This window comes from Rhinatrema bivittatum, chromosome 3 (genome assembly GCF_901001135.1).
Source record: "Rhinatrema bivittatum chromosome 3, aRhiBiv1.1, whole genome shotgun sequence".
In the NCBI taxonomy this organism is placed as follows: Eukaryota; Metazoa; Chordata; class Amphibia; order Gymnophiona; family Rhinatrematidae; genus Rhinatrema; species Rhinatrema bivittatum.
This window is the reverse complement of record NC_042617.1, coordinates 447,855,824-447,868,873: the sequence shown is the minus strand read 5'-3', so window position 1 is coordinate 447,868,873 and position 13,050 is coordinate 447,855,824. Positions and strand designations below refer to the sequence as shown.

At 41.6% G+C, this 13,050-nt stretch overlaps 1 protein-coding gene across 3 annotated transcripts in view; it reads right to left on the bottom strand.

Annotated features, from left to right (window-relative positions):
* Positions 1-2,071: 2,071 nt before the first annotated feature.
* The window catches only part of GRHL1 (grainyhead like transcription factor 1), a 188,159-nt gene continuing 177,180 nt past the window's right edge, over positions 2,072-13,050 (bottom strand). For all 3 annotated transcript variants that reach the window (XM_029595854.1, XM_029595855.1, XM_029595857.1), the window contains exons 14-16: positions 8,216-8,301; positions 5,584-5,648; positions 2,072-4,364 (exon numbers count right to left, since the gene is read on the bottom strand). In XM_029595854.1, the coding sequence (XP_029451714.1) occupies positions 4,250-4,364; positions 5,584-5,648; positions 8,216-8,301 (266 nt within the window). In that variant the 3' untranslated portion in view covers positions 2,072-4,249. The remainder of the gene's footprint in view (positions 4,365-5,583; positions 5,649-8,215; positions 8,302-13,050) is intronic.

Below are 13,050 nucleotides of genomic sequence, written 5' to 3'. Positions count from 1 at the left end.
TAAGTGCTTCACTCCCTTCAGGGTTCAAGCCTGCCGTGCTGCATAAAACCTTCCAGGATCACCAAACACTGTTGCTTGCAGTCAGTACTCCTCATGGCCAGGCCTCATCAGCAGCAGCAGCCAATGCAAGGGCAGCTAGGCTCGTTCCACCCACCAAGTCCCCCAAAAAACGCGATTGACAGCAAAAATCACCTAATAATAAGCAACCCATAAACTGAAAAAAAAAAAAGTGAATCTCTAGAAAAAAAAGCCCAAACTTGCGTCAGAGTTGACCGGGCACACCTGCACACTGCAGGCAACACACTAACGTGTCCCGACACACAGTTTGGAAAGCTCTGATGTACATGATGGGCCTCAGCAGGTAGATGCACAGCCCAAAGGTTTGCCCAGCTGAAGAGGGAACCCTTCACTTGTTTTGGGAATGCCCTATTTCATAGAACTTACTGAAGGCAATAGACAAAGAATTCAGATTGCACCCAGGGAAGTACATAAACCATGCTGATGTTGTATGGTCTGTTGCCAGAGCATCAAGAATATTCTCATCTTTGCCAGGAATTGCCTCACGCTCCAGATGTAAATGGTGTTCATTGAGACTTGCCATACACTGATCCACAGCCAAGGCTATGACTATTCCATCATCATCATCTCTGCCCTTCCTCTTTTCATTGATCTACCTGAAAAAAAAAGTCTTGTTACCTCGCTTTACACTCCTTTTGTTGCATCTTCTTCCATCCGTGCTTTTGCAGTCTTTATTTCCTTCTTTGACTTTCAGTTTTGCTACATATTCTTCCCTGTACTTTTCTTTTTGAGATCTTTTGTACTTTTTGAATGCCAGTCTTACTTTTTCAGCCACCTCTTTGATAAACCATACTGGTTTCCTTTTCCTCTTTATTTATTTTCTTGACATAAAAGGTTTGTTGCCTTTTTATAGCTCCTTTTAGCTTAGTCCACTGTTGCTCCACTTCACCTATAAACCCCTCCCGTTCCCAGCAGCACTTCCTTAAGGTACTTCCCCAAGTTGTTAGTTTTCAAGTCCAGGACTTTGAGCTTTGTGTAACTCCTCTCAGTTTGGCCATTACATCAAACCATACTCTGTCTGATGATCATTGGAGTTTAGATGGGCACCTACCCAAGCATTAAAAATGCTTCCTCTGTTTGTAAGTACCAGGTCCTCGGCCCTTCACTTGTTCTGAGCAGAAGTCTTTTTACTCCTAACCAAGTCCACAGACAGGTCGAAACTGGCAGGCTGGTGGCAACTGGGTATTGTCTATGCACTTTGTTGCCATGTAAGCTACAATATGTAAATGCTTTCTATGATCTGCCTTATAAAACAGATATGTAATTTAATTTTCTTTAACTGCAATATATATATATCTGATACTAAAATATTAACTAACCTTTTATTTCAACTATTTATGATTCAAATGCTTATGTAATCTGCCAGCTATAATAGTAATGCAATTGACCTAATTTTAATTGCAGTGAATCTGATTCTTATTAATTGATTGCTATTATAAACTTTATATTAATGAATTTTATTTTGATTAATAAAAGTAATTCTAATAGAAAGTGTTACTCCTTCCCCTTCATTCCTCCTAGTCTGCCCTGCTGCCCCTTTTTTTCTGCTAATCCTGTCCTTCCCCAGTAGATAATAACTTTGCGTGGCTCCTTATACCATGTATAGTAATATCATCCAAACTGCCTCTGCTACTAGGGCATCCAAATTTGGGATTTTCTTATGAACATTTATGTGAACAGTGTTTCGGATGCTGCTCCTTTCCTTGGCATCTCTCTGCCTACACTCTTTATCCTCTTTGTTGTGAACAGATGGTTTTGTGGGTTCCCCACCTCTGTACCTCTCTGCTTACCTCATTTGTTTGTTGAGGGTGAGAGCCTGATTCAATCGTTTCCTATCCACTTTTAAAAGTGCTAACTGGTGAATGATACGTGGTGTTTTCTTTCAATGAAAGAAAATGGAAGTATCTTCTCTGTAAAGCATTAGAAAGTAACGATCTTTTCTACATTAATCTCTGAATATGAGAAACAAGCAAGCAGAGAGTCATATTTAGAAATGGACATATAAAATTTAGTCCCTTTGGTTTTAAAATACATCTTCAATGACAATTAAAAACAGCAAGACAAAATTAGTTTGTTACAAAATACAAAAACTTGCTATGACCCTGTCCCATATTTTTCTATAGCAGAAAACCAGCTCTTAGATTTAGTTCATATACTTCATTATAATAGTTTTAACAAACAGTAAATAATCTATTTGTACAAAGCATCTGTTCTGTTTCCCTGAACCTACATATTACCCGTTACAGTTTTTTTTTTTTGCAATAAAACTTCCATTTAGTAAAACTAATATATATATATATTTATACATACATAAAATTCCCTTTCCACAGAAACTATCTCCATACAATTGTGACCATCAAAAACTGAAGTCTGTTCATAGTATTAACAGTGGAAAGCCTGCATGCATTACCTTGGTGAACCATAAATCCATGGAATGGAACTTTCCATGAAGGATATGGATTCGGTTACCACACAAATATAGCAGGTGAAAACAAGAGGTCATTGAGTTTACTGCTTATCACACGGTATTTTCACTCGTTGCTGAAGCAGCAGTGTGGCACTTAAGAATTAAGTATTATGGCCTGAGTTTGAATCCCTTCTCCGCCACCCATTCTCCATCTTCTTTAGATAAGTCTTTTTACCTACTTGTTCCTCAGCATGGCTAACTAGAATAGATAAATCACATTTTTTATTCTTCTCTCTCCCTGGTATCAACTGTCTTGCAGAGTTTTTCACCAAAATATAGGAAAACTGCTAACATAACCCCATCGGAGGAGATTTTTTTCTTTTTGGAGTGGACTTTAAGTTATAAAGTTAGTATTTGTTTTCCTAGAAAACTGTTCTTGCTTAAAAAGTTCTCTCTCTTTCACTGACTCTAGAACAGAGGTCAGAAGTTTGTTGTTTGGGTTGAAGATAATGGACTTGCTTTAAAGTTTTCTTCTCCTTGTGGACATACCTCAATATCTTCATAGCTTTATGGGACTGTATTAATATAACACTGGTCAACCCAGATGGGATATATTTACATTTTGGGTAACTGGTTTTTGTTGGGTGCATGGTTTGCGAGTAGTTGGGTTTATGATGCTTGTAATTTGGAAGATATATCAATATCAAATGACTGATGTTCTTTTACTCTGTAATCTCTCTAACTTCTATCAATATAGTCTTTCTGATCTGGTTAAAATAGAAAGTTGCTAACTTGATAGACTATAAAATCTTTAAAAAAAAGGTCTTATTCCCACATTTGGGTATTATAGCAGGAAGGAAGAGCTAAAGATGTATTCTTTTTGCTGATAGTTTGTTTTTTTTTAAACATACATTCAGTCAAGAAAGTTTGCTGTGCTATTTTCTCAAGTTTGTAAATAAAATAGGTCCTCCGTTAGTTAAATCATTCAGGCAGGTTCCACTGTACATACAGGATTTGTTCAAGTTTGTGCATTTATAACAATTTCATTCTGCTATATAGCATTTCATTGAACCATGGTATATACATACATACCATATTTATATATATATATATATATTATATACGCAACATATGTGTATGTACACATTTACAATCATACACCTTATTGCACTTATTATATACAGCACAGTTTCTTCTTACTATTGGTTTCATACAGTAGCCTATTTCCGTTCTCCATAAAGCAAGGCAGCTTTGCTCTTCCATTGGTATCAACAGTAGGGCCTATTCAGAAAATCCTATGGAGACACTGAAGAGTCATACATGTACAGGAAGCGCAACCTGCCAACAGCTGAGAGCACTTATGGCATTTTATTTAATAGCCAACCCAGTTGGTGTCTAGTGGATAGAGTGAATTCCACATTCACGCTTCCCAAAGGATGGATCTCTGCAGTCCCTTTGGTTTCATTATAATAATGTTTCATTCAGGTTTGGGTGTGAAGTCTTGACCATTCCCCGTGGTAATGTCACAGCACAAACGTATACCACTATGTGCAACACCACAATCTCCCAAACGCATAATGCTACTCTCACTCCTTGCTGGTGAGTTTTATTGCATAAGTTTTGCTGTTTTGGTCCTTCAAGGGCTCAAACACACATGATGGCTTTCTTCCTAAGGCTGTGATAGGCTTTTCCCTGCAGAGTGAAGAACCTAAAAATGTCCATATTGGCACCTTCATTTAAAACCCAGGTGCTGTGAATCTGGAGCTATATCTCAGTGAGTGTAAGCTTGAACGATCCTCCTCCTTCTTCAATCTGTAACTGAAAGGTGTCTTCGTTTGAATAGTGCTTCACGATATTGTCATCCATGTTCACCAGGATACTGGAAAAGGACAGCGGAAAAGGTAAAAATTTCAGGAAGAAATTATCTTTCATATATTTTTTAGAGGTAGTGTGTTGGAGCCTTTCTAGTGTTTACTTGCAGCTGTTTTTCCATTTGTACTCTAGCAGCAGAATATCAAGTTCAAGTCTCATGAATCTGGATATAGATGTGATAAACCCATCCCTTTTTTCAATTAATTCAGTTTAATAACTAGTTATTGCTTTTAAACATCATAGTTTTTTCACTCACATATTAGTCATGCATCTTAAGGATATCCCCCAGCACCAAAAAAATACAATAAATTCAGATATGCTAGTTTGTCAGTTTATGACAAATATCACTGTGATGTGCAGTAAATATTTGGTTGCGCAAATAGGCTGTATCAGCTCCATAATGACTGTTGCTGTTTGCTAACGATTTACACATTCCAACAGCATAGGTCAATTGCAACGCAAAGCTTATCAAAAAGTAGCCTAATTCTGTAATGCCTACTATTCCAGGAATAGAAGCAGCAATCAATCTGATGATCCAGAGAGCTCCTCAACTGGCCCTTGCTTGAAGACACAGAGCAGCAAGGCGCAGGGAATGCTTCCAATCTTTGTGCTTACAAACTAATGCTACATGCACACACTTATGGTGCTGTACAAGATAACAAAATATTTTAGCTATTAAAAAGCCATTGTTTATTTGTTGGGAAGGCTTTTTAACCCACTTCTAACACCATTAATTCCCCCACCTCATGCCATTTACTGCAAAAGCCTACTGTGCAGTTACAATGTTCTCTCAGATCTGGACTCATGTTGTCCCCCTACAGCAAGTGTCTAACAGTTGTTTTAATGAACTCGTGGCTTTCATGCATTCCATTTTTCCATAATGACCCTCACTTATGTCTCCTCACGTCAGAAATCAAGCATGTTGGCTTCATTTTGAATTCTATGTACAGCAGTTTCCTTCAAAGTTGGCATAGTGTGTCACCTTCACCAACAGAAGTCTTCAGACATGAAAACCCAGTCTAAATGGAGGTATCACCTCTGTAACACAACTTAGCTTGGCTGGCAAGGAAGACTCAAGGCCAGAGAAGAAGCAATATCTCCTGTATGCATTTTACCTGATCATTAGACCCAGTACTGGATCATCGGGATTGTGATTTCTAGAGGTGCTTAAAGTGTAATGTCTAGATTCATCTTAACAACAACAAAGCTAACTAGTCTGCTCTTACCCTTTTTTACACTTCTTGAAGATTTTTCCAATTTTATCCAAAGGGACATCATATTTTTCTGAGATCTAGAATATAAAAATATTTATAAATCAGAGACTACTATGTTTTATCAAATACTGTATCACTGTATTTTTGATTCTTTTTATTTATCTAATACACAAACTGAAGGGAATTTTTAATGCTCCTGGGCCTGAGAGTACGTCAGCATTACATTTTGGGTTTTTTTGGAATTTTTTTAAATTCAAATATAACACATCTGGACATATATCAAAAAAAAAAACCCAGTACAACAGCAGCAACATTTTACATTTTCACCCCAGATATGAAAAGAAAAAGACAAGACAAGAAAAAAAAATATCACCTTGTCCTCCCCCCCCAATACCAGGACATAATAGCAAACTAATAATGACTTCCGATCACCAAGACCTCCAATGTCCATATATGTTCACTTGTAGCAATAAGTCCAGGTTAAACCCTTTCTTATCCAGCCAGGATTTAAAAGGGTCCTAAATCTCATGGCGTCTAGGAATTCTATCATTCCTTAAAGCTGTCTGCTTTTCCATATACTGTATTATCTTTAGTTTCCTGCATACTGTCTGTAGTGAAGGCACCTCAACCTTTCTCCACCACGCCATCACAGTACACCCAGCGGCTATCTCTACAAAAGCAAACAGTCTCATCTTTTGAGAAGGCAGGTCTTTTGCTGGTAGGTTTAACAAGAAAAGTTTAGAATCCTTTGGTATGTGATCTTTTAGGATGTCGTGTAAAAATACACACTCCCTGTCCCAAAATGTTTGGATGGCCGGACAGGTCCACCAGATATGAAAAAGCATTACATTTTAATACTAAACCGGTATTTTTTAAATCAGATTTGCTTTTTTTTTTTTTTTTGTGGTTCAGTAGTTTCCTCCTGCTCCTTTGGGCTTCCAGCTAAGAGGGAATCTGGTAGCATGAGCCTTCATTTGTAACTACCCGGGGATTTTTTCCCCTATTTTATATCTCCTTCCAACTTACTTTAGTCCAGTCATTACAGTGACAGTCCTCAGCCAGGGGCCACGCACTGACCTCCTTCCAAAACCCTGTAATCACGGGCCCTAATTTAAGCCACCAGGTGTCACTGTTGCAAAATGACAGATTCCCTCCCTCCTTTCCTCCTCCAGGGTCTGTGAATGCTGCCTGTGCAACATGCCCAGTCAACCTGGAGAGCAGTTTCACATTTTCTGAATAAAATGACCAGTAGACATAAAGCCATCAGACAATCATTTCTTCATATGTGGTGGCCAACTTTTCAAAACTATTTTTAGGAACGCACTGAAATGCAATCTGGGATGAAGGATGTAGCCACAGCTCCACTGAAATATACTGGATTGTTTTGAGGGTGGAAGGAGCAAGGTATTTCAGGACAAAGCAAAAACATTTGTCCTTGTTAATGTAGGACCATCCCTCCACAGGACTTGCAAGAATTTGGAAAAATGTCCCATTTCCTTTAAAAATCCTGATCTCAGAATAAAACTGATTAAGAGGTCCCAAATAAATGTCTCCACGGAGCAATTTTTAAAGTGGTAGATTGAATAACCAAGAAAATCTGACATGAAACAAAACTTCCTGTTTTATTGCAAAAATTATAGCTCTAACAGTAAAAACTAAGAATTCAGTTGCTCAGTACATCCTACACAGGCAGCTCATTATATTCTTTAAATTTTTCATTGCACACCTACAAAGCCAATGAATACATCATTATTTGATTACCCATTTCCTCATATACTCATGACATCATCACCTCATACAGCCAATCATGGCTAGGGTTTATTCCTTCATCCAAAGATATACTGATTAGTAATTAGAACAATGCAAGCTATTATACACCCCTTTTTTCCATCTTAAATTTTATCCTCCATTTTAGATCCAAGGACAAGCTGTCCTTTAGTCATCCATCTTAGATGGAGCATCATGTGATGTTTTTCGCTCTTTCAACTAGAAAACATGTTTATGTCCAACAAAAAGGGGAACAATTGGACTTTTATTTATGAGCTAATACTCCAGGTGTGGGCTTAAAATAATTCTTGTTCTCAGACAGTTATGTCTTAATCATTCATTTCTTAATTAGATCATAAGACTTTAGACACATACAAAAACAAATTACCTAGCTCTGATTTGTTTTGTTTTGTTCCACAGCCTTACTCTTTGCAAACTGGCCTAGTAATAAAGACCCTATGATACCAAGAGGGTCTTTTCTATTCTAAATTCCACAGTTTCTTATGGACACCTTATATTAAGTCGGCTGTTTAAATTCAACATTTTAATAATAATGTTTTATATCTATATATATATCTCCAAATTTGGATTTACAAGTCAAATGGAAACCTGCAATTTGTTTAAAAATTATAGGAAGTTTAAATATGTTACTCTTCCCCCTTGATATCAGAAAGGTTCTGAAATGAAATAGTGCAATAGATCAGAGCAGAGTATTTCTTCACCTGCTTTGCTTCTCATCAATAGTTTAACAAAAATAAACTTGAAATGTCTATCTCCTTATTTCTGCGCAATACGTAAAATATGTGCATTTGTGTTGATGGTGGTGGTGGTGGTGGTGCAGGAATCATAGCATTAGCAATGCTCCAAGAACACTTACCGCTTCCATCAAACCTTTCAGAGATGGAGTCTTCAGCATAAGTGCATCAAAGACCTCCTCAGCCTCCCTCCGCACATACAGCAACACTGCAGAAAAGCACAAAAACGCAGTATAGAATTTTAGCGCTAACATGTCATGGATGGAGAGAAAGAGAAAGAAGCATGGCATAAATGTTTAAAAGGTACTCCTGACTTCCGTCACATGCCAATGTATCCACAAGCAGGGAAAGGATGGGTAGCACTCAAACTAGGAGTGAGAAAATATATAGCCAGGAACTGTTGCACTGACTATAAAACAGTGTCAGAATTCCCCCAACACACACACACCAATGCTGCACATATAACAGTATAGCAAGATTTCCGATAAGTAACAGGAATATGCTAAGGATCATATAGCCAGCATGGAGAGAGAAAAACAAGAATGTCCTCCAATGTTCATAGGTCTGTATAAATGTTTCCCCCCCCCCCCCCCACGGGATGACACCAACCTGGGTCCTGGAGTCCCATCACTGCCACACAGTCATGTAACCTTTAGAAAAGTCACCAAGTATGCCTCCAAGTCTTCTCTCATTTTCAGCCAGATTTGAAAAGGGTTACGCGCATACGTTATGCGCGTAACCCTTTTAAAAAACCCCTGCGCGCGCTGAGCCTATTTTGCATAGGGTCGGCGGCACGTGCAAGCCCCGGGACGTGCGTAACTCCCGGGGCTTCGCTAGGTGGGCGTGTCGGGGCGTGTCAGGGCCGACGCGTCATTCGGGGCATTCCAGGGGGCGTGTCGGGGGCGTGGTGCTGGCCCGGGGGTTACGGGTTTGTGGCCGAGGCCTCCAAAACGGGTCCCAGGCCGGGGAATTGCACGCCAGCAGCCTGCTGGCAGATGTAACTTTTAAAACACAGGTGGGGGGGTTTAGATAGGGCTGGGGGGGGGGGTTAGGTATGGGAAGGGAGGGCAAGGTGCGGGGGGTGGAAGGAAAGTTCCCTCCGAGGCTGCTCTGATTTTGGAGCGGCCTCGGAGGGAATGGGCAGTGTGCGCCGAGCTCGGCGCGCACAAGGTGCACAAATGTGCACCCCCTTGCGCTTGCCGGCCCCGGATTTTATAAGATACGCGCGGCTACGCGCGTATCTTATAAAATCCTGCGTACTTTTGTTCACGCCTGGTGCGCGAACAAAAGTACGCGCGGGCGTAGATTTATAAAATCTACCCCTTTGTGTTTTCCCCCGTCCCTCTAGAGTGCAGTGTGATGATGAATAAATAAATTAAATCTCAACTGAATGTCTGCACTTGTCTGTTTTCAAAGTGTTCTTTGACCTAGGTGGTATGAAAACTGCTGAATGCTAAACTCCTTTCCTTCTTTCACATCTGCCTTAAGAGCGGAAAAAAAAGCATATGTAATAAAAACTCTCTTAGTATGCCAATCTGTGATCGATAATGTACAGCCAGCAAATTGTTATGTTCTTGGCTTGTCTAGTCTAATAATGATTTTTACTTGCTACTAAGAAATAAAATTAGGATGTGTACGCAGAAGGAAAAGTTAGAAGTTTCTAGTGCCTTCAAGTCAAGGATAGATGCAGAACCCAAAACAGCGAGAAATTAAAATTTAGATTAAGACAGATAAGAGTAAAAAGCTTCCAAATTAATTCTGACATAGCACCTCGGGTGCTCCATGTTGTTCTCAGTATTGTACAGTGCTGGCATAAAGCCCCACCAGGTCCCACTCATGCAGTGCTTCCCAAACCTGTCATGACCCCACAGTCAGTTGGGTTTTCAGGAAATCACCAATAAATATGCATGAGATATATTTGCATGTATTGGAGATCAAATACATGCAAATCTATCTCATACACAGGGCCGGTGCAAGGGTATTGGGCGCCCTAGGCGACCCTTGCGCTGCTGGCCCCCCCCCCGCCCGGTTGCACCCCCTCCCCTACTTATTTCGGCACCGACTGTGTGCTTCTCAGGGTGCCGAGCCGTAGGGGGCTTGCAGCACCACGTGGCTACTCTTCGGCGCCCCCTACGGCTCGGCGCCCTAGGCGACTGCCGAAGTTCGCCTAATGGACGCGCCGGCCCTGCTCATACATATTCATTGTAGCTATCCTGAGAACCTTTCAGACTGTGGGGTCATGAGGACAGATTTGGGAATCACTGTGCTAAGGGCTCCTTGGAGTCTAATTTTGAATTTCCTTGCTTATATTTACTTCTGCATATCTCATTCATGATAAAAAATGAATTTCCACAGTTAAACATCTAGAGGTCTATATTCAGACATAGTCCAGCTAGCAAAGTTATCCGGATAAACTTATCTAGCTAACTTTAGGGGTATATTCAATAGTGAAACTGCAGCCTTTGGCTTGACTAGACTTAACATATAGAAACATGGAAATGATGGCAGAAAAGGACTAAATGGTCCATCCAGTCTGCCCAACAAGCTTATGGTAGAACCAGGTCTCCCCCAAAGAGGTATCATCAGGGGATGGCAACTTCCATGCCTTACAAGTTACCCTCATACTTAGTTTCCCAAACTGTTAAAGTAAGGGCCCTTGTTGGTTGCTGTCTGAGTCCAATTCCCCGTTATCTCTTGCCATTGAAGCAGAGAGCAATGTTGAAGCAGAGAGCAGAGTTACATCACAAGTTTAAGGCTTATTGATTAAGGGTAGTAATAACTGCATCAGCAAGTTAGCCCCATGCTTATTTGTTTTCCCAGACTGTAAAATTCATGTCCTTATTGGTTGTTGTCTGAAACTAATTTCTCTTTTCCCCCTGCCGTTAAAGCAGAGAGCAATAATGAGTTTTATCAACAGTATGAATGCTTGTTGGTTAAGGGTAGTAACCGCCATACCAACAAGTTACTTCAATGCGCTGTTTTCCTCGTTTCCATACTCTAGCCTTTAGGGATCCACAGTATTTATCCCATGCCCCTTTGAAATCCTTCACTCTTTTTGTCTTCACCACCTCCTCCGGAAGGGCATTCCAGGTATCCACCATCCTCTCCATGAAGAAATATTTCCTGACGTTGGTTCTGAGTAGTCCTCCCTGGAGTTTCATTTCGTGACCCCTAGTTCTATTGATTTCTTTTCAATGGAGAAGGTTTGTCAAATGTGCATCATTAAAACCTTTCAGGTATTTGAAGGTCTGTATCATATCTCCCCTGCACCTCTTCTTCTCCAGGGTATACATAATTAGATCCTTCAACCTCTCCTCATAAGTCATTTGATGGAGCCCCCCCCACCACCACCATTTTTGTCGCTCTTCTCTGGACTCCCACCAGGTTTGTAATCCTTGGCACCACTTTGGCACTCACGCCCAAGCGTTTCATTTTATTCTCAAGCTTCCTATGCGGGACTATATCATAAGCTTTGCTGAAATCCAAGTAGATCACATCAAGCACTCTTCCTCGATCGAATTCTTTAGTCACCCAATCAAAAAAAAATCAACCAGATTTGACTGACAGGACCTTCCCCTACTGAATCCATGCTGCCTCAGGTCCAGCAATCCTCCTAATTGTAGATTGTTCACTATATTTTTCTTCAGAAGAGTCTCCATTACTTTTGCCACCACCAAAGTGAGGTGGTGGGAAAAGTGAAACGGGACCACCACCGCTCTTCTCCAATCACTTGGCACCACTCCTGTTTCCAGGAAGCTATTGAACAGGTCGTGCAGCGGACCCGCCAGCACATATCTGAGCTCCCTCAGTATCCTGGGATGAACCTCATTCGGCCCCATGACTTTGTCCACTTTTAGTTTTCCTAGCTCTTCCCATACAATCTCTTCTGTAAATGGAGTTTCTTCTACTCCACCCCCCTCCAATGTCTTGTTAACTAGTGACGGTCCTTAAGAACATAACATAAGAACATAAGAAATGCCATACTGGGTCAGACCAAGAGTCCATCAAGCCCAGTATCCTGTTTCCAACAGTGGCCAATCCAAGTCACATGTACCTGGCAAGTACCCAATCATTAGATAGATCACAAGCTACTATTGCTTATTAATTACCATCATAGCAGTTTATGGATTTAACCTCTAGGAACTTATCCAAACCTTTTTTAAACCAGTAACACTAACTGCTGAAACCACATCCCCTGACAATGAATTCCAGACTTTAACTATACACTAAGGGGCGGATTTTAAGAGCCCTGCTCGCGTAAATACGCCCGGATTTACGCGAGCAGGGCCCTGCGCGCCTATGTTCAATAGGCCTACCGGCGTGCGCAGAGCCCCGGGACTCGCGTAAGTCCCGGGGTTTTCCGAGGGGGGCATGTCGGGGGCGTGTCGGGGCGGGGCCGAGCGGCATGCCGTTTTCGGGGCGGGATGCGGCATTTCGGGGGCGGGCCCCGGGGCGTGGCCGCGCCGTCCAGAACCGCCCCCGGGTTGCGTCTAGGCACGCCAGCGGCCCGCTGGCGCGCAGGGATTTACTTCTCCCTCTGGAGGCGTAAATACCCCAACAAAGGTAGGGGGGGTTTAGACAGGGCCGGGGGGGGTGGGTTAGGTAGAGGAAGGGAGGGGAAGGTGAGGGGAGGGCGTTAGCGAATTCCCTCCGAGGCCACTCCGATTTCGGAGCGACCTTGGAGGGAACGGCGGCAGGCTGCGCGGCTCGGGGCGCGCTGGCTACACGGAATAGGCAGCCTTGCGCGCGCCGATCCAGGATTTTAGCGGCTACGCGCGTATCTACTAAAATCCCGCGTACTTTTGTTTGCGCCTGGAGCGCCAACAAAAGTACACGAACGCGCCGTTTTTGAAAATCTACCCCTAAGGGGTAGATTTTATAAATTTGCGCGAGGGCATACTTTTGTTCGCTCACCAGGCGCGAACAAAAGTACGCTGGATTTTATAAGATACGCGCG